General features: G+C 49.6%; 1 protein-coding gene across 3 annotated transcripts; it reads left to right on the forward strand.

The window, feature by feature from the left end:
* The first annotated feature begins 1,998 nt into the window (after positions 1–1,998).
* Positions 1,999–21,064, forward strand: LOC119956416 (nitric oxide synthase interacting protein). Of its 3 annotated transcripts, none has more exons than XM_038783616.1 (9): positions 2,017–2,150; positions 4,200–4,298; positions 6,102–6,207; positions 8,214–8,295; positions 8,762–8,918; positions 12,003–12,121; positions 15,527–15,714; positions 18,191–18,299; positions 20,812–21,064. In XM_038783616.1, exons 2-9 carry the CDS (start codon positions 4,229–4,231, stop codon positions 20,881–20,883), a joined length of 903 nt encoding a protein of 300 aa, XP_038639544.1. In that variant the 5' UTR covers positions 2,017–2,150; positions 4,200–4,228; the 3' UTR covers positions 20,884–21,064. The 3 variants fall into 3 exon arrangements, with proteins under 3 accessions (XP_038639543.1, XP_038639544.1, XP_038639545.1); XM_038783617.1 differs by having other exon boundaries at positions 2,101–2,126; XM_038783615.1 differs by lacking the exon at positions 6,102–6,207 and having other exon boundaries at positions 1,999–2,126.
* The last annotated feature ends 260 nt before the right edge of the window (positions 21,065–21,324 follow it).

Below are 21,324 nucleotides of genomic sequence, written 5' to 3' on the forward strand. Positions count from 1 at the left end.
TAGAAGGGGAAGTTCAGTGTCACCTTCTCAACCTCAAGGGGAAACTGGGGATGGGCAATAAATCCTGGCCTTGGCAGCAATGCCCTGCAGTAAGGTTGACAAGGAAACTCTCCCCTTCTTGGAGAGGAATTACAGGCTGTTATGAGCACACCTTCCTTGAAGTATGTCTTCAACCTGGAGCTTCAGGCAGGGCCTGCTACCCACTGCGGCACAACACTCGCTCTGTTCCACAAATAGGAATATATATATGTTTTACATATGGGATTGGTTTTGTTAACAATGATATAAAGAGCCATAGAATGGGGGAGGCCGTGGCATAATGATATTGTCACTGGACTACCAAACTGGAGACCCAGAGTAATGCTCTGGGACCCCAGGTTCAAACCCCACCAAATGGTGAAATTTTAATTCAATAGAAATCTGGAATTAAAAGTCTAATGATGACCATGAAGCCAGTGTCGATCGTCGTAAAACCCCATCTGCTTCACCAATGTCCTTTAGGGAAGGAAATTTGCCGTCCTTATCCAGTCTGGCCCACATGTTACTCCAGATCCAGCAGCATGGGTTGACACTTAACTGCCTCAAGGGCAATTAGGGATGGGCAATAAATGCTGGCACGGCCTGCGACTCCTACGTCCCATAAACAAAACAAAAAGGCGGGTTGTCTGACAGATATTTTAATTTATTGACAACTCTAGAATACAAAAGAATCCGCAACATGCTTAAAAACAGACATGGAAATCAGTAATATGCAAATGTCATTTACAGGACACCAAAAAACAAAACCCCACCACCATCCCCTCCTCAGCACCAACGGTAGCCCCACATCGGTGGAAAGGTGCCTAAAGGAGCAGCAATGACCAATAGAAGAGGACACACCAGAGCAGGGCATGGTTCAACCCAAAACAGTTCCTTTAAACAAACCACCAGCCGCAAAGCCAGCATACGGCCAACTGTCCCTAATGGCAGCCCCACATCAGTGGAAAGGCGCCCCAAATGGAAAAGGACACGCAGCGCACGGTTGAGGAGGGAGGGTAGGTTGCCTCACATTCTTTAAAAAGTGTCTGGATGAGCACTTGTTGCATCACCCGTTCCTTATTAGAATAGTGGTTAGTATCCCCGCCTGTCACGCGGGAGACCGGGGTTCAATTCCCCAACGGGAAGTTTGTACCTCTCCAGAAAAAGGACGAAGGGGCTGGTTTAGCTCACTGGCTTTTAAAGCAAACCAAGCAGGCCAGCAACACGGTTCGATTCCCGTACCAGCCTCCCCGGACAGGCGCCGGAATGTGGCGACTAGGGGCTTTTCACAGTAACTTCGTTGACGCCTACTCGTGACAATAAGCGCTTTTCATTTTCATAACATTCAAGGCCATGGGCCAAGTGCTGGCGAATAGGATTAGGTAGGTGGGTCAGGTGTTTTGCATGCGTGGGCGCAGGCTCAATGGGCTGGTTTAGCACAGGTCTAAATCGCTGGCTTTGAAAGCAAACCGAGGCAGGCCAGCAGCACGGGTTCAATTCCCGTACCAGCCTCCCCGAACAGGCGCTGGAATGTGGCGACTAGGGGCTTTACACAGCAACTTCATTTGAAGCCTACTTGTGACAATAAGTGATTTTCATTTCATTTCATGGGCCTCTTCTGCCCTGTATTGTTCCTTGAAAACAGAGCAGGGGAGAAACAGCAGGCATGCGTAGACTTGTGTTTTATGGGCAGGTGCTGTGCAATGCCACTGTGCAGGTACAGGTGCTGTTGCTGGCTGCCAGGAAGACAGGCTTGGCCACAGGGGGAGCTGCAGGACTGCTAGGAGCCGCTGGTCCTCCCGAGCAGCAGGGGGCAGCAACACCAGCTGTCAAATGGCCAACTCGCTCTGTTCCCTCGGTGGAGGACCGTTTGTTTTAAACGCGGCCGCGGACCTACCCAAACCCAACCTCCGCCGCCCCCAAACTTTAGAGAGGGAGAGAATGTGGGGGAGGGAGAGGCTGCAAATGAATACTGGGTAACCCACATTGAGCGAGATGCCCCATTGCCGCCCTCTGATCTACTTCCGCCCGCTGCACCGGAAGGAAGCCTTTTCCCTTCCGGTCGGGTCAAACCGACGCACTTCCGGCCTGGAGGGCCTGTTGTTTGGGTGAGTCGGAGGCCAGAATTAAAGGTACACGTCTGGGTTGAAAATTGTTCAGTGAGTGACGCTCGCCAGGTTAGCGGGGCAGCAGGTTTAGTTATAATTCAAAACAAATATGAAGTACCTGCTTGAAGGGGAAAATTTGCAAGGCTTTGGGATTGGATGGCCACCAAAGGGCTAGCATGGGCGCTGTGGGCCGAATGGCGTTTTTCTGTGCTTTATCATGTATTGAAACCCGTTAGATCGTTTAATGGCTCTCTTGGGCTGTCCACTTGGGATACTGGCAGCTCCCAAGGAGCCCACAATCCTCCCAGTGCGATATCAATGGAGTACTGCACTGTCAGAGGAGCCGTCTTTCGGATGACATGTTTCTCCAGTGGGAGAAACGATCGCACGGCCCCTCTATTCGAATAAGAATTAAGGAAGCTCTCTCCCTGGCATCCTAGAATCACAGAATTTACAGTGCAGAAGGAGGCCATTTGGCCCATTGAGTCTGCACCGGCTCTTGGAAAGAGCACCCGACTCAAGGTCCACCCTATCCTCATAACCCAGTAACCCCAACCAACACTAAGGGTAATTTTGGTCACTAAGGGCAATTTAGCATGACCAATCCACCTAACCTGCACATCTTTGGACTGTGGAAGGAAACCGGAGCACCCGGAGGAAACCCACACAGACACGGTGAGAACGTGCAGACTCCGCACAGGTAGTAACCCAAGCCGGGAATCGAACCTGGGACCCTGGAGCGGTGAAGCAATTGTGCTAACCACAATGCTACTGTGCTGCCAATATCCTGGCCAATATTTATCCCTTAACCAACCTGAGTTTAGGGCGGCACGGTGGTACAGTGGTTAGCACTGCTGCCTCACGGTGATGAAGACCCGGGTTCGATCATGGCCCCAGGTCACTACCCGTGTAGAGATTGCACATTCTTGTGCCTGATTGGTGGATTGGTCACGCTAAATTGCTCCTTAATTGGAAAAAGATAATTGGGTGCTTTAAATAAAAAAACCTGAGCTTTTAAAGAAAAAAGTTTAACTGATCATTTCTGGTTTCTTGGACCCTTTAGCTTTATGCTAAAATAGTTGTGTGTTTGCCTATGTAATAGAGTTATTCTGAAATTCAATGTCCATGGAGCGCTGTGGATATTCCTGAGAGGTAATGAGTTGCTATGTGAATGTTTCTTTGCACATCAAAGTGGAGTAATCATGTTTTGAGTCTAATTCCTCACCATCTAAGATCGATGTTTTCAGACAGTAATAAGATTATTTTTCAATGTGCAGGAGCTGGCAGCAGCTCTTGCTTCCTGTAAACAAACTGTATCTCGCCATTCGCCATTCTTTTTGTCATTAGTGTCTGGCAGTGATAGTCGGGGAACGTCTCTGAAATTATATCCCGGGACTGATCTGAAACACCCACTGTGAAGGTTTCTAGGTTATCCCGTTTTATGAGGGATCGCGTCTTGTTGCAGTAGAGTTGTGAGGTTGGATCTTTCGTAGTTTCACCAGAGCTGCCCTGAGAGTGTAACCCCCCCCCAACCCTCTCAGGAAGTTCGTTCCGGACTACAACTTCCCTCTGGGTGAGAACCTTTTCCCTCATTTTTTACTTTTATTCCTTTTGCCCTTTATTTTGAATCTGTGCCGTCTACTTTTCGATGCTCCAGTGGAAGGGAACAGTTTCTCACCATTTACCTTGTCCACACCCCTCAGGATCGTGAATACCTCATCGAATCTCCTGTCGGCCTTTTCGGCCAGGAAAGCAGTCCCAGCCACTCCAATCTATCCTCATAGTACAGCTGCTTATCCCTTGGATCATTCTCGTGAATCTGCTGTGGTTTGGTGTCAAATTAATTGTAAATGCGCCTGGGTAGGTGTTACCTTGTGAAAGGCGCTATATAAACGCAAGTGGTTGTTGGCCGAGGCAAGGAACGGACTCGTCGGGCTGAAAACCCCGGGAACGATTGGATGTTGCACTGGGAGGACTTTGGGATCTTTCTAGCTGGATGAATTTAGATGGACTGAATGGCCCCATTGACCCATAATTGTGTTGGCTGATGTTTCTTTGCATCCGTTCCCACAGGATTGAGGCACGCGGCTGGTGTGCGAGCGATGACCAGACATGGGAAGAACTGCACGGCGGGGGCTGTGTACACCTACTACGAGAAGAAGAAGGACACAGGTATGGGGCTGTAGGTGGGAGGGTGGAGTCAATAATATCAGTGGCTTAACCTGCGGTCCACAGACAATAATGGGGATTGAGAAGGGAGGGAGAGGTGCCAAAGTGTGGGTCGGAGTACCGAGGTGTGGTAGTGGACAGGATCTGACTTTTCTTTTTATAGCTAGACTCTGGGGTGAGCACAATGCAGAGCTGGTATGTGGATCGGATCATCTTGAGTGGGCTGCCAAGGAAGGGAGATGGAGGCGAAAGCAGCTTTGCTGGGCACCAAGGGGCTTCCTCTGTCTTACCTCTCTGTCGTTCTGAAGAGGGGCATCTCATAGCCTTTGTAATTCTAACAGGACTGGACAGGATAGAGGCAGGAAGGATGTTCCCGGTGGTGGGTGTGTCCAGAACCAAGGGTCACAGTCTGAAGATAGGGGGTAGACCATTTAGGTCAGAGATGAGGATAAATTTCTTCACCCAGAGAGTGGTGAGCCTGTGGAATTCGTTACCACAGGAAGCAGTTGAGACCAAAACATTGTATGTTTTCAGGAAGCCGATACAGTACTTGTGGCAAAGGGGATCAAAGGATATTGGGGGTAGGGGGTAGGGGGTGGGGGTGGGGGGTGGGGGGTGGGGGGGGGGGGGGGAGGCAGGATCAGGCAATTGAATGATGATCAGCCATCATCAGAATGAATAGCGGTGCAGGCTCGAAGGGCCGAATGGCCTCCTCCTGCTCCTATTTTCTATAAAGAGCCAAGCTGACTCGAAACATCAGTTCTCAATTGCCAACTCTTTTAGGGGTAGCACAAGTGGATAGCACTGTGGCTTCACAGCGCCAGGGTCCCAGGTTCAATTCCCCGCTGGGTCACTCTCTGTGTGGAGTCTGCAACCTTCTCCCCCGTGTCTGCGTGCGTTTCCTCCGGGTGCTCCGGTTTCCTCCCACAAGTCCCGAACGACGTGCTGTTTGGCGAATTGGACATTCTGAATTCTCGCTCTGTGTATCCGAACAGGTGCCGGAATGTGGTGACTAGGGGCTTTTAACACTAACTTCATTACAGCGTTACATAGATACATACATAGAACATGCAGTGTAGAAGGAGGCTATTCGGCCCGTCGAGTCTGCACCAACCCACTTTAGCCCTCACTTTCACCCTATCCCCATAACCCAATTACCCCTCCTAACCTTTTTGGACACTAAGGGCAATTTAGCATGGCCAATCAACCTAATCTGCACGTCTTTGGACTGTGGGAGGAGACCGGAGCACCCGGAGGAAACCCACGTAGACACGGGAAGAACGTGCGGACTCCGCACAGACGGTGACCCAGCAGGGAATCAAACCTGAGACCCCGGCGCTGTGAAGCCACAGTGCTAGCCACGTGTGCTACCGTGCTGCCCATTAATAAAGAGTATTATTATTACTAGTGAGGGAGTGCTACACTGCTAGAGGTCCTATCTTCGGATGAAACATTAAACGGAGTCTCTGTTGCTCTCTCCAGTGGATGTTAAAGATCCCGCAGCAGGATAGACACCTATGGAGCCTTGTTAAATATTTATCCCCCAAATCGACTTTGCAAAATTACCTGGCCATTATCACATTGCTGTTTGTGGGATCTTGCTGTGCGCATGTTGGCTGCCGAGCTTCCTATTTTCAATCTACGTTTCAAAGATACATCACCGAGACGCATGGTCACCACGAATGGTGATATATAAATGCCAGTCTTCCTTTGCCCAATTGTTCAGCATTGCGTTTTCACCGGGTACGTTGTTGGGGCCGATTATAGTTGGGGTTCTTGACTGACTGATTCCCTCTTCTTACCCAGCTGTCTCAGGGTATGGGACTCAGTCCCTACGCCTCAGCAAGGACGCCATCAAGGACTTTGACTGCTGCTGTTTGTCTTTGCAGCCTTGCAAAGATCCCGTCATAACGTGAGTCCTTCTTATTTTTCGCTCCCCCCCCCCCCCCCCCCCCCCATCCTCTGATACTTTTCCCTCCTCTCTTGGAGGCTGCGGATTCCTGGGATCCGAACCCAACTCCTGCTGCTGTCCCCAAAGGTGCCACTCCCTCCTGTGCCGACAAGCAGGCTCGTGGTGACTGGGGCGAATCAGATTCTGCAAACAAAAGGAACATGTCCAAGCCGAGCGCTATTTTTGCATTACCTTGGAGCTTGGGGAGTCTCTTTGGCCAACGCGTTGCCTTGGAGAAAGCAATCACAAGCAGCCACATGGACACTCTCGTCTCTCCTCCACACCCCTTCTGCGTCTAACTCTCCTGGTTACCACATCAGAACTGACCCTGTAGAAAAGTGATTTGGTACAGGAGCGTTGGTGGAACAGCGTACATTCTTGCACAAGTGTTGATCCTGCCGCTGTCTCCAGCCCGCCCATAACAGAGTGCCCGGTTTGAAATTTGGTATTCTTGTGTTTGTCCTGATGAGTGCACGATGAAAAACTTTGGCAACGTGACTTTCTTTCTTTTCAGCAACATTCATATTCTGGCAATTGAATCAAATTTTGTATTTATTATATTGGAATCCCAAGGTCTTTGCACGATTGCTCTCTGTAATTTTCCCATTAAAATGAATAAACCAGTGACCTGGTCGGTCAGTGCCTCTCTAGACAGTGAGTAGTGGCGGGGTATTCAATTGCCCCCCACCGAGAGAAACAAGAGGAGGGGGATTTTTCCAAGGTTTCTCTAGTTTCATAGTCACCATTGAGGGTGGCACAGTGGTTAGCACTGCTGCCTCACAATGCCAGGGACCCGGGTTCGATTCCGGCCTTGGGTGCGTTTCCTCCGGGTGCTCCGGTTTCCTCACACAGTTTAAAGATGTGCAGGTTAGATGGATTGGCTGTGATAAATTGCCCCTTAATGTCCACCGGTTCGGTGGGGTTACAGGAAAGGGTGGTGGAGTGGGCCTAAGTACTCTTTCGGAGGGTCAGTGCAGACTCAATGGGCTGAACAGCCTTCTGCCTTGTCAGATTTTGTGGATTATGACCCTCCCTCCCCGATGGGGGGGGCTAGGAGGGCCGTGCCATAAATGTCGGCCGCTGGGCCTTGTCGCTGGCGTCAAGGCCCGGCGCACCGGCGCGCCGAGAATGACGCGGCCGGCGGCGCCTAAGTGACATCAGCCGCGCATGCGCGGTTGCCGTCTTCCCCTCCGCTGCCCCGCAAGACGTGGCGGCTTGATCTTGCGGGGTGGCAGAGGGGAAAGAGTTTGTCCCTTTGAGATGCCGGCCCAACGATCGGTGGGCACCGATCGCGGGCCAGTTCCCTCCCGAGCACGGTCGTGGTGCTCACTCCTCTCTCCGCCCCCCACAAGCCACAAGCCAGGTATTAGCGCCATGTTCACGCCGGCAACAACCAGGTGTGGTTACCGCCGGCGTGAACCGGTGGGGAACGGCAGGCCGCTCGGCCCATCCGGGTCGGAGAATCGCGGGCTGCCGTGAAAAACGGCGACCCGCGGTTCTCCGAGCGGCGTGTCCCAAAACGCGACACGCCATTTTGGGGGGGGGGGGTGGGAGAATCGCGGGGGGTGCCAGAGCGGCCCTCCCGCGATTCTCCTACCTGGCGTGGGAGCGGAGAATCGCGCCCATTTCTGTTTTTGGGAGCTTGCTGTCCATAAATTGGCTGCCACTTTTCCTACCGCACAACATTGTCTGCACTTTAAAAGGTATTCAATTGGCTGAGAAGCACTTTGGCACTGAGCTTGTGAAAGGTGCTGTATGAATGCAAGTTCTCTTTTTCTTACCTGAACACGATTCGGGTTTCAAACCTGCGACCATTTAACCTCCGTTGCTCCGTAGATATCATGTATTTACCCTTTGAACCATTAAGCGGACTGGTCAGAATATTATTAAATGGTGTTTAATGCTGAAGAGGTTCATGGGTTGTTGGCTCGCTGATGAATATTTCTTGTGTTTTTTTCATCATACAGGCCTGATGGTTTTATATATGAAAAGGAAGCAATTCTGGAATACATCCTGCATCAAAAAACCGAAATTGCCAAGAAGATAAAGGTAGGTTCCTCTTTCTCATCACCTCCTCCTTCATCCTTCACCTGGAATGAAATCGGCTGGGCAGCGCGGTGGCGCAGTGGGTTAGCACTGCTGTATCACGGCGGCGAGGTCCCAGGTTTGATCCCGGCTCTGGGTCACTGTCCGTGTGGAGTTTGCACATTCTCTCCGTGTCAGCGTGGGTCTTCCCCCCCCACACACAACTCAAAGATGTGCAGTGTAGGTGGATTGGCTACGCTAAATTGCCCCTTCATTGGAAAAAATAAATTGGGTACTCTAAATTTATAAAAAAAACCCTGAGGAATGAAAACGTCTGTGTCGCGGGATCGACAACGGCGAATGGGCATGCATTCTGGCTCTAGCTGGTGTTGGCGCACCTTCTTACACCTGCACCCTGCCTTTCACGTGCTCGCCGTCTCCATACCATCCTTCGTTTCGAAGCTTTAATTCTTTTTCTATGATCTCCCAGGCTTATGAGAAACAGAAGAACATCAAAAAGACGGAGCTGGCCGAGCTGGCGAAGGCAGAGAAGGAGTCCAAAGTCAAAGCGTTCCTGGAGAAAGAGTCGACCATCGTGAGCAAGCCGCTGAATCCCTTCAGCTCGAAAGAGGCTACGGTGACCTACGGTAGTCAGGAAAAGCAGGATTCTCGGGTGGGGGGTCGGGGAGGGTGGAGCCCACCTCCACCTCCCCCACTCAAAAGTCGTTCGGCTGTCATATCAGTTTTATGTAGAAAGGAAAACTAACATTTATATAGGGCCTTTCAGAAATTTGGAACATCTCCCAAGTGCTTCACCTCCAATGTAGCACTCCTATTGAACTGGGGTAGTGTAGACAATGCAGCAGCCAGTCTGCGCACAATAAGCTCGCAGGCTCAGCAATGTGATCAGCCATGCTACCAACGACCAGATTACCCACTTTGGTAACATTGTTGAAGCATTATTATTGGCCAGTGTATCAGCGAGGACTGCCCTGCCCTTTATCCTTCATAACATTGCCATGGAATCTTCTGTATCCATCTTCGAACCTGGCACCTCGGAGAGTGCAGCACCCCCTCCGACCTTCACTGGAAAGTCAGCCCCGCAGTTTGTGCTCAAGTCTCTGAAGACGGTAGTGGTTAGCACTGTTGCCTCCGGCACTGAGGACCCGGGTTAGATCCCGGCTCTGGGTCACTGTCCGTGCGGAGTTTGCACATTCTCCCCGTGTCTGCGTGGGTCTCACCCCCACAACCCCAAAAAATGTGCAGGGTAGGTGGATTGGCCACACTAAATTGCCGCTTAATTGGAAAAATAAATTGGGTATTCTAAATTTATAAAAAACAAAGTCTCTGAACTTGGACTCAAATCTGTGACCTTTCTACGTGGCTTCGAGGAACAGGAAAAGCAGCTCTGAATTGGAGACCAACGGCTGTTCAAGGATAGCTTGTTTTTTCAAGATATCAGCGTCACTTCGTTAGCGGAAAGTTAAGGGTTTAGTGAATGGCAATCCCATCTCTAAAGCCAGAATAGGAACATTGAAACTAGGAGCAGAAATAGGCAATTCAGTCCTTTAAGCAGATCATGGCTGATCTCTTCCTGGTCTCAAATCCATCTCCCTGTCTGTTCCCCATATCCCTTTAACTGTTTTTAATATCAAAAGTATGTCTATCTCCTTCTTGAAACCATTTAATGACTCAGACCCCGCCGCACTATGGGGTAGCGAGTTCCACAAATTTATCGCCCTCTACGAGAAGTAGTTCCTCCTCATCTCCGTTCTAAATCAAGTCCCACCAGGTGACTTGAGCACAACGATCTTTATTTTATTTCATAAAAAATTTTTTTTTAGAATACCCGATTCTTTTTACTTCCAATTATGGGGCAATTTAGTGCGACCAATCCACCTACCCTGCACACCTTTGGGTTGTGGGGGTGAGACCCACGCAGACACGGGGAGAATGTGCAAACTCCACACAGACAGTGATCCAGGGCCGCTACCACGGTGGCGATGCCATCCGCCACTCCAGTAAAATTCGCCGCCGTGCAATCAGAGAGGCGAAGGCCGAGGGGGCCTCACGGTAGCATGGTGGTTAGCATCAATGCTTCACAGCTCCAGGGTCCCAGGTTCGATTCCCGGCTGGGTCACTGTCTGTGTGGAGTCTGCACGTCCTCCCCGTGTGTGCGTGGGTTTCCTCCGGGTGCTCCGGTTTCCTCCCACAGTCCAAAGATGTGCGGGTTAGGTGGATTGGCCATGCTAAATTGCCCATAGTGTAAGGTTAATGGGGGGATTGTTGGGTTACGGGTATACGGGTTACGTGGGTTTAAGTGGGGTGATCATTGTTCGGCACAACATCGAGGGCCGAAGGGCCTGTTCTGTGCTGTACTGTTCTATATCGGCCTTCCTCCTCTCCATGAGCTCCGGCTTCTCTGAAACCCCAAATTTCGCCACCAAAGGGTCCGGGTCCACCTCCTCCTCCACTATCCTGGCTAAGACCGCGAACACTCCCGCCCAGAATCTTCCTAGTTTTTCGCAACCCCAAAACATGTGTGCCACCCACACCTTTCACACTCATCTGCTACCCCCTGAAAGAACCCACTCATTCTCGCCCGAGTCATATGCTCCCTGTGCACCACCTTAAACTGTATCAGGCCAATCCTTGGATTGTTTTCCCCCTTGCTGCTCTATATTCCTTCCTTCACGTCCTCCTCCTGCACTGTTTTGAAATCGCTGGTCCATGTAATCACCCCTCTGTCTGGCACATTGCTCTATGGGTAACCCTCGGCAGCAATTGCATAGGAGGGCTGGTTGAGTGGAGGAGGCAGCGTCATGCACATCAGTGCACTTCAACCGCCATTGACATCTGCTGCTAACCCAAACGGATTCCGCCCCTTTATACCAGTCCGTCATCCAGGGATCGGCAACCGTTTTGTCACCGAAGAACCTTTTTAATTAAATAAAACGGCCTAAAATAAAATCTATTGGGAGCTAGGAGACAAAAAAGTTTGGCATTTCTAAATCAAACATGTGACAAAATGATCTCTGATGGAATTTATAATTTGCATTTTATCATTCAATACATATAAACTACAATAATTTGTGTTAATAGATAAATAAAATCGAAATTAAAATAGACCTAACATCTGGGTGGTCATATTTTTGACTTGACTCAAATTCTGCCTGTGAAGTCACCTTTAAAACACTTGTGGCCATTGACTCTTATGTTGGCTATTGATTCTCGTAATTAAAAGGCTTCTAAAGACCAATTTATCATCTCAGCTCCTCTGATCGCTGCCAGAAAACCTGTTCCCTGCCGCGCTGGGTATCGAACCTGCACCCACATGGTGTGAGCCTGGGCCTCTGGATGTTACTAGTCCAGTGACATTAGCGTTACATCACTGTCGTCCCACGGGGCGGTAACTTGTGCTCAGCGTAATTCCAAAGGCAGGACGCCGACTTTGCCAGGAGTTTGGGGTTCTATTTCGCGACCCGGAGAAGGAGTCTTTGCTCAATTCCGACGCGAGCGGCCAAACTTTGCGGCATGTGTGCATCAGAAGCGGCACATATTCCAAGGCGAGGATTTCAGCCCCTCCACCTCCTCGCCCCCACCCCACCCCAGCAGCTAATCTCACTGGCAACGCTGGAAAGTTGAACCAATCTGCAGCAACCTTGGTCCTTTTTTTTTCTGCCTTTTCTTTAGTCTCCCGCCCCCTTTGAACTTGCCCTTATGATCCACAGGGGAAGCCCAGGCTAGCTCCAGCACGGAACCAGTTCAGCACGCGGGTGAAAAGCACTTGCCCAGCTTTTGGATCCCATCCCTCACCCCCGAGGCAAAAGCATCTACCGTGAGAAAACCGGTAAGATTCTCCGCAGCAATTGATTCTACTTTTGCGTTCTTGCTGTCATCCTGTTTCTCCTCCACCTGCCCCCAACCTCCCTTCCCATTTAAAATGGCGACTGGATCGCAACTGCAGTTTCATGAAGAAAGGAGAGGTGATATTTGGAAGATGGGGTCGTGTGCGAAAGAAAAGTAATCCACTCTGCCCTTTTATATATCGTGGTTTCATATTTACAATCAAATCGGAAAAATGATCATTTGCGACATTGGTTAGAGGAGTTGGTTGGAGCAGAGTAGTGACTCCTCGTGGTGGGAGGCTGTTAATACAGCGTGATGATCTTTGTGCAGGCTAGGTGGATTGGCCATGATAAATTGTCCTCAGTGTCCAAAATTGCCCTTAGTGTTGGGTGGGGTTACTGGGTTATGGGGATAGGGTGGAGGTGTTGACCTTGGGTAGGGTGCTCTTTCCAAGAGCCGGTGCAGACTCGATGGGCCGAATGGCCTCCTTCTGCACTGCAAATTCTATGATATCTCTATGATATGTTTACGTAGGAAATTTCCATTGTAAGCCTGGGAAGTTATAACGGGCAATTTTCTTGTTTGTAGACCGGGAATGCCTGAAGGCTCAAAGCCATTTAATGTATGCAAATTGATGGTAGAACTCTGTCAGTTCCCCCAGTCTGCTCCTGGGTTTTGCAAAGAGTTGAATACTTAATTCTGGAAAGGTTGTGCCACAAAAGACAAGACCTCAAAATGGCAGTGGTTTTTTAAACAGGGAGGGAAGTACAGCAGTGCAGGTCTGATAGTCTCAATATGTTCAGGTTAGAAGGTTCAATGTACAGGAGACTCTGTTTAGGACTTCCAGAGATCTCAGATCTGGCCATTCTTGTCCTGCACAGCGTTTTGATGGATGATTAAACTGCTTAGCCTGATCTTGCCCCCTGTCGCTTGCAGCTTACAGCCAACCACTTCACCAGGGGGAATATCTGCCTTATTGATCAGCGGACCCCCCCCCCCCCCCCCCCTCCCCCCAATGAAATCTCCCTTTCCTTCTCTTGTCCTCTTTACCCTTGACTGAGATCAGCTGAGGATGGCCCAGAGGCACGAGAGTGCTACTCGCGGAGTCTCAGCTGACGTAGTTATTCCTGGACCGTACCATTGAGGTACAACAATAAGCACATCGAAGGGTTGTCAAACAGCCACTGGACTGCTTACTGACTGGTACAGTTCAGAGTTGTAAGAATGTATATAAATCACTGCAGAGGGATATCGACAGGTTAAGCGAGTGGACAACAGTAGCAGATGGAGTTAATGTGGGGAAGTGTCAGTTTATTCACTTCTATTCGTAAGAATAGAAAAGCAGGCTATTTTTTGAAAAAGTGAAACTTTAAATGTTGATGTACTTGGGTGTACTCCTATGCGGAGCTCCTAAAGCTAGCACGCAGGTATCGTAAGCAATGACATGATGGCTTTTATTTGGAAGGGAATTGGAGTACAGGAATAGAGAAGTCTTGCTGTAGTTGTACAGGGCTATGGTGAGACTACCTCTAGAATACTGTGTGCAGTTTTGGTCTCCGTATTTAAGGAAGAATATACTTGCATTGGAGGCAGAATAGCGAAGGTTCACTAGATTGGTCCCTGGGGTGAGGAGGTTGTCTGAGATGAGAGGCTAAGTAAACTGATATTCTCTGGAGTTTAGAAGAATGGGTGGTGATCTTATTGAAACACATAAGGTTCTGAAGGGGCTTGACGTAGTAAATACTGAAAGAGTCCTTCCCGTATATTTCCTTTGTTCCTATTTGATTTCTGGTCCATGGACCCATGATCGGAATGTGCCTTTAAGCAAAGGACTCAAGCTTGTCAGGACACGGTGTTCCAGGTTTTGTATTTTGGAGAGGAGAAACAGACTCGTCGGCACCGAGTGAATGTTAGGAACCGGTTTTGGAGGAAGTCATGGCGATTGGCTAACTGGCAACCGGTTGATTGGCCAGGAACAGTGTTCTGCCTGACAACAGTCAGCCATTGGTTCCTACATGATGCTTTTTGAGAGAACTGGGCAGAAGTGTTTAGACCTTAGAAGGGGAACGCGCGCTCTCTCTTGCGTTTGCTGAAGTGAAAGAACTGCTCTATCGTCCTGAAAGCAGTGAGCGCCCGGCACATCCTTTGCTGTGAACCTGAATGATGCTGAGTCAGCAGAGAACATAGACGATCTTTCCAGAGAAAACCATCTCAAGCCTAGAAAGAAGAAGTACCGAAACCAAAGCTGAACCTCAGAAAGACATTAACTAGAAGCCATCCTAGTGCATCAAAGATCCTTTTATTAATAATTTATTTTCCTCTCGACCACCCTTTCCTCTGTGTTTGTTTGTATGTGTGTTGTATCTAGGGAGTGGGGATAGTTGAAAAGGGGGGGGGGGGGGGGGGGCTGGGAGAGGGGTAGTAGATATGTTACATTTTTCTGTCCATTTATTTATAATGATGTACATAAAAGGTTACTTGTTTGAAGTTACAAACCCGGTGACTATGCTTTATTGGGCTTCGCCAAGGTCCATGTGCCAGCCCGGGGGTCGTGACAATATTGACATGCGGCTGGGGAATGTACAACAAAAAGGGTCGGGGGGGGGGGGGGGGGGGGGGGGGGGGGGGGGGGTTGCGGTGGGCACAGTATTAGAATAAGGGCACCACCGTTTAGGACTGAGATGAGGAGAAATTGCTTCACTGCGAATCTTTGGCATTCCCTAGAGGTTTTGTGGATGTTGCACTGTTGATTATATTTAACGCTGACTTAGACAGATCTTTGATCTCTCAGGGAATCGAGTGATACGAGAACGGGTGGGAAAATGGAATTGAAACCTGAAGTATCAGCCATGGTGACATTAAATGGAGGAGCTGACTTGACAGGCATTTGGTCTACTGTTCCTATGCTTGAACGTGAGCAGCACGGTAGCACACGTGGCTAGCACTGTGGCTTCACAGCGCCAGGGTCCCAGGTTCAATTCCCCGCTGCTTCACTGTCTGTGCAAGGTCTGCACGTTCTCCCGGTGTCTGCGTGGGTTTCCTCCGGGCGCTCCGGTTTCCTCCCACAGTACAAAGCCGTGCAAGGTTAGGTGGATTGGCCATGCTAAATTGCCCTTAGTGTCCAAAAAGGTTAGAAGGGTTAGAGGATTATGGAGATAGGGTGGAAGTGAGGGCTTAAGGGGGGTCAGTACAGCCTCGATGGGCCGAATGGCCTCCTTCTGCACTGTATGTTCTATGTGAGGACGAAACGTTAGGGCTTATTGATTATAGGCTGCAGGAGCTGGAATAAATGAGAGCGCGCTGCGGGGGTAAATAAATGGCGGAGCACTCAATAGGCCAGGTGGCCGACTCCCGTCCTTGTATCCCTGAATTGTTAAGCACCCTTTTACCCCCCCTCCCCTTGCAGGATAAGACTGTCTATTGCCCGATGAGCGGGAGATCGCTGAAGATGAAAGACCTGATCCCTGTGAACTTCTTGCCAGTTGACAGTAAGCTGGAGCGCGTGCAGCTAATCAACAAGCAGGAACGTTACGTCTGCGCCGTGACGCGGGACGTGCTGGGGAACTCTGTGCCGTGCGCCGTACTCCGACCCTCGTAAGTGAGACGCGGATTTCCCCCCTCTCTCTACCCACCCCCACCCCTACCCCCCAACTCGTTCTTGATCCATGTCTCAAAGCCTCCCCCAACTTTCCTTCTGTAACCAACCCTTTTCGTTGGCCCATTCTTGCTTTCAGCTACCTGGTATCTAAACTCTGGAGCCCCTCCCTCAACCTCTCTCTTCCCTTTTAAGCCACTCCTTAAATCCTATCCCATTGACCAAGCTTGTGGTCACTTATCTTAATATCTCCTAACGTGGCTCGTGTCAAATGCCGTTTGATGATCTCTCTGATGAAGGGCCTTGGGATGATATCAGAGGTCCTTTTTGAATGCAAGTTGTTGTTGATTTTTCTATAGCCTGTGCGCCGGTAATTTCTTTTACCGAAGGATTAACTGTTGTTAACAGGCGACAACCCTCCAGTGTCTAGCATTGGGGTTGTCAGTTTATCAGTGGGTGGGTGGTCTGCAAAATGATCCAGAACCATAATTGCTCCATCTCTTCCCTCCACTCTGGCCCCAAAATGACTTGCCTCGTTTATAGAATTGCAGAATCGTTACGGCGCAGAAGGAGGCCATTTGGCCCATCGTGCCTGCACCAGCTCTTCAAACGAGCATCATGATTTGGCGCTTCCCCCACCCCCAATACCCCATGCACACTGTAGGGTGAAGTAGTGGTTTTGGTAATGGGCTAGCACTCTGGAGACCATGAGTCTCAATTCCACTATGGGCAAGTAGGGGACATTGGCTTCAATGAGAATGGCCATTCGGGGATTTGCACCAGTTTCCGATGGCTCCTGTCGCACTGCATGGTTGATTCTTAATACCCTTTGGAAGAGGCTTCGGCTTCAGGGGGCGTTAGGACTGTTTAATGGTTAAAAAGCCTGGCCTTGCCGCACCTCCCAGCCATTAACGTCATTGTAGACCTTCATTCCAACACAGTCAGTGAGGTCCTCGATGAGTGGCGGACATCTGAAACCTTCTGGTTAACATTCCTCTGTGTCGCTGCACTCGGTGAATTCACTCTCTGATCAATCGGGGGAGGCGCTCTCGAGAATAAGTTAGTCTGCATTTATCATCTCCCTACCAAACAGCTCCCCATTCCAGCCGAAGGGGGGTGTCTCCGTGCTGGATACAGGAGCCCACCGATGCTGGATACAGAACCCCACGGGCGCTGGCTGTTTTCTGTGCCTGCTCCCGTGTCAGAGCTTCAATAAGTGACCATCAGTGCGTTGTTAAACCCAGCAGAGCCTAAACTCAGGAACAAACAGGCCATTCTTCCCATCGACTGTCTTTGATTATGGCCGATCCATGTATCAACTCCATTTATGCTCCTTGGCTCCATTCCCCCCACATCCATGTTTTAAAAAAAAAAAACTACAAGCCTTAAAGTGCAGGGGTGTGGGCAAGAGAGAGTTCCAGAAACCTTTGTGTGAATGGTACCTCTTGATATCATCCCCAAATCGCTTGGTTCTAATTTAAATCCGAACTTCCACAACTCCATCACCTAGCCCCAGATCAAAGGACAAAACAGAACATCGGATCACCAGTACCCTCCTCAGAGGACATGATATTGTGAAGCCAAAGAGGAGTATAAAGTGCTCCCTTCTGTAAAACTGGGGGGAGGGGGAGGGGGGGAGGTCCGTATTGGGGTATCCCTGATGCCATGGTTCACCCAGTAGCAACACCGCCAGCCCTCGGACACTAATAACAGTCAAAGAGGGAGACAGACATCGGGTGAAGCAATCTATGCCAAGAAGAGATAAAAGAAACGTGTGATCAGGTTTGGGGTTAAAGGAGGAGCAGAGCTGGAGTTCCCAAAAATGCAGCCTCTCCCGCCCTCACGTCACCTGACCCCCCCCCCCCCCCCTCCTCCTCTCTACTTATAATTTTGTTTCTTCCTTCTCTGATCCATTCGTAAATGCTTCTTAACACCCCGGCTGCAGGTTTTAAAAATACTGTCATGCGTTGTGGTCATCGCTGGCAAAACCAGCATTTGGGTGCCCATCCCTAATTGCCCTAGAAAGCAGTTAAGGGTCGACCACATTGCTGTGGGACTGGAGTCACATGTAGGCCAGACGCAGTAAGATGGGCAGATTTCCTTCCTTTAAAGGATATTGGTGTTGAACCAGGTGGATGTCTCTGCCAGTCTAGCGATAGTTTCATGGTCACTATTGCTGAGTCTAGCTTTCATTTCCAGATTTTTAAATTCATTTTGTTAGTTAATTAAATTGAAACTTCACCAGTTGCCTCGTTGAGATTTGAAGCTGCTCCGCGGGAGCGTTAGCCTGGGCCTCTGCATGACTAGCCCAGTGATCAGTATAACACTGTCTCCCCCTTTTTGTTTGGAGGGTTGTCCCATAGTAACAGGAGTGGGACAGCATCAGTCACCACTGGGCGTGTCAGCGATGCGCATTAAGGATTCTAGGTAATTCATGTGGCCGCCTGAATTTATTTTGATTTTTGTTGTTTGCAGGGGGGCTGTGGTCACTGTGGAGTGCGTGGAGAAGCTGATTAAATGTGACATGATTGACCCGATCAATGGGGCCCAACTGACGGAGAAGGACATAATCCACATTCAGAGGGTGAGCGAAAGCGGTTCACAATCCGGCGTGCGTGCGTGTGCGCCTCAGGATTTCGGTGCATTCATCGTCGCCGCACTGACTTGGTGCTGATCCACATCCTGCATAAAATGGCCCAGACTAGTGCTCGTACCCTGATTAAACACTTCCCACCCCCTCTCTTGCAACTCTCTAATCCCCGGGCACAAGCCAGGAGAAAATTATGAGGGACGATGAGTTTAAAAGTGGAATCTGAAAAATTCCTCCCTGACCCCCTGCAGTGATTGAAACCCAACCTTGGAAATCACACTGACGGCTCATGAATACAATTAATCCATTTATCAATCCCTCTTGAATACTGCACAACTGGCAATCCATTCCGGAAGCTTCTAGAGCATTCTTGCTTGTGCCAGCACTGTAAAAGAACAATCCAATTTGACCCACTTCCATGAGAACGGATGTTCTGAATCATAATTTTTAATCCGGCATTGTAACTGAATCTGGATGTCAAGCATGATGGCAGCATGGTAGCACACGTGGATAGCACTGTGGCTTCACAGCGCCAGGGTCCCAGGTTCGATTCCCCACTGGGTCACTGTCTGTGCGGAGTCTGCACGCTCTCCCCGTGTCTGCGTGGGTTTCCTCCGGGTGCCCCAGTTTCCTCCCACAGTCCAAAGACATGCAGGTAGGTGGATTGGCTGTGATAAATTGCCCTTAGTGTCCACAAAAAGGTTCGAGGGGTTATTGGGTTACGGCGATAGGGTGGAAGTGAGGCTTAAGTGGGTCTGTGCAGACTTGATGGGCTGAATGGCCTTCTTCTGCACTGTTTGTTCTATGGTCCAAGCGGGTGACAATATGGAGAGAGAGCAGGAGTGCACCACCGCGGCCCATTATAAGATCTCTCAGTGGATCTGGCAGTGTCGCCTCCTTGCCCGAGGTCAGGCATTCGAGTCCCGCGCGAGAGACTTGAGCATATACTCGAGGCTGATGCTCCCAGGTAAGTATTGAGGGAGTGCTGCATTGTCAGAAGTGCTGTCTTTCAGATCAGACATTAAATGCGGACCCTGTAAGGTGGCTGTAAAGAATCCTGTGACTTTGTTCGAAGAACCATGAATTGTCTCGTGACTCAGATCAGCAGCCCCCCCCCCCCCAATTGACATCCCTAAAACAAACTAACACATCGTTATATGAGCCAGTTATATGGAGCAACTCCTCTGGTCCGTCATTTGATTTGATTTCATTTATTGTCACATGTACCGCAGTACAGTGAAAAGTATTTTTCTGCGGCCAAGGGAATGTACACAGTATATACGTAGCAGATAAAAGAATAATCAACAGGGAACATGACCAATGATACATCGACAAACAGTGATTGGTTGCAGTGCAGAACAAGGCGCCAAACAAAGCAAATACATGAGCAAGAGCAGCATAGGGCGTCATGAATAGTGTTCTTACAGGGAACAGATCAGTCCAAGGGGGAGTCGTTGAGGAGTCTTGTAGCTGTGGGGAAGAAGCTGTTCCTCTGTCTGGATGTGCGGGTCTTCAGGCTTCTGTATCTTCTGCCTGATGGAAGGATCTGGAAGAAGGCAAATCCTGGGTGGGAGGGGTCTCTGATAATGCTGTCTGCCTTCCTGAGGCAGCGGGAGGGTTAGACAGAATCAATGTGGGGGTGCCAAGCTTGCGTGATGCGTTGGGCTGAGTTCACCACACTCTGCAGTTTCTTGCAATCTTGGGCCGAGCAGTTGCCATACCAGACTGTGATGCAGCCAGATAGGATTCTCTCTATCGCACATCTGTAGAAGTTTGTGAGATTCGATGCAGACGTGCCGAATTTCTTTAGCTTCCGTAGGAAGTAGAAACGTTGTTGGACTTTCTTGACTGTTGCATCAACGTGAGTGGACCAGGACAGACTGTTGGTGACGGTGACCCCCAGGAACTTAAAGCTATCGACCATCCCCACTTCGGAGCCAGGCTTGATACAGGCGGGAGTGTGCCGTGCTGCGCTTCCTGAAGTCGATGATCAGTTCCTTGGTCTTTCCAACATTTGGAGAGAGGTTGTTTTCGGTACACCGTGCAACCAGGTGGTGAGTTGATCAGTTGCCTCACGGAAGAGTTGCCCTCAAAATAGTCGTATGTGGAAAATAAAACGAAGGGCTGGAAAAGGTCAGCAGCATTGTGGGAGAGAGGGAAACAGTTAGTTAATGAGTCCAATATGTCACTTCTTTGGAGTTTCACTTTGTTCTCTGGAACTGGAAAGGTTAACTCTGTTTCTCCCTCCAGATGTTGCTGGTCAGACTCCTCTTTCCAGCACTTTGTTGTTGTTGTTATTTCAGAGCTAGCATTTCGCTTTTGTGCAAATGGAAAGTGGTTGGCTGCAAAGCACTTTGGGATGTCCTTGGGATGCGAAAGGTGCTATGTAAATGTAATTTATCTTTGAATGGAGGGCTTTGGATCTGTGAACTCTCCTGGGTGGTGCAATGGGAAAGGTGGAGGGATTCTGACTCTGGCTGTTTTTTTTTTGTTTGTGTGGATACAGGGAGGGACTGGATTCGCGGGATCCGGAGTCAAACTGGAAGCAAAGGAGTCGAGGCCGGTGATGCAGGCGTAAGAAAACGGCGGCTCTCGGAGCCCATTGGCTTAAACAAAAGGCTTAAGCAAGTGGACATTCTGCTGTTTTATATCCCCCAGCGCTTGGCTTCTGAATTGGACTTTAGTAGAATTGGAATTTGGCCCAGACACGCTCTTGCTTTGTTCATATCTTATATTTAATAAAGTCATCCTCTTCGTCATTCTCCGCTTCCATTAGAATAAAGTTGCTGCCATCCTAAGAAGCTTGTGAGCTGCCTGTCAAGAGGATAATCTTACTCGTCGTGCAGAACACCTTGGACCCTGTTGCCCTCAGTCCCGGGGTGTTGAGAAAAGTTAGCAAAATATAATCATTGCACGTTAACGGTTAAGGTTAATGTGCAGGTTCAGTGGGCAGTTAGGAAGGCAAATGAGATGCGAGCATTTATGTCGCGAGGGCTAGAATACAAGACAAGGGATGCAC

This window comes from Scyliorhinus canicula, chromosome 23, assembly GCF_902713615.1.
Source record: "Scyliorhinus canicula chromosome 23, sScyCan1.1, whole genome shotgun sequence".
Taxonomy (NCBI): Eukaryota; Metazoa; Chordata; class Chondrichthyes; order Carcharhiniformes; family Scyliorhinidae; genus Scyliorhinus; species Scyliorhinus canicula.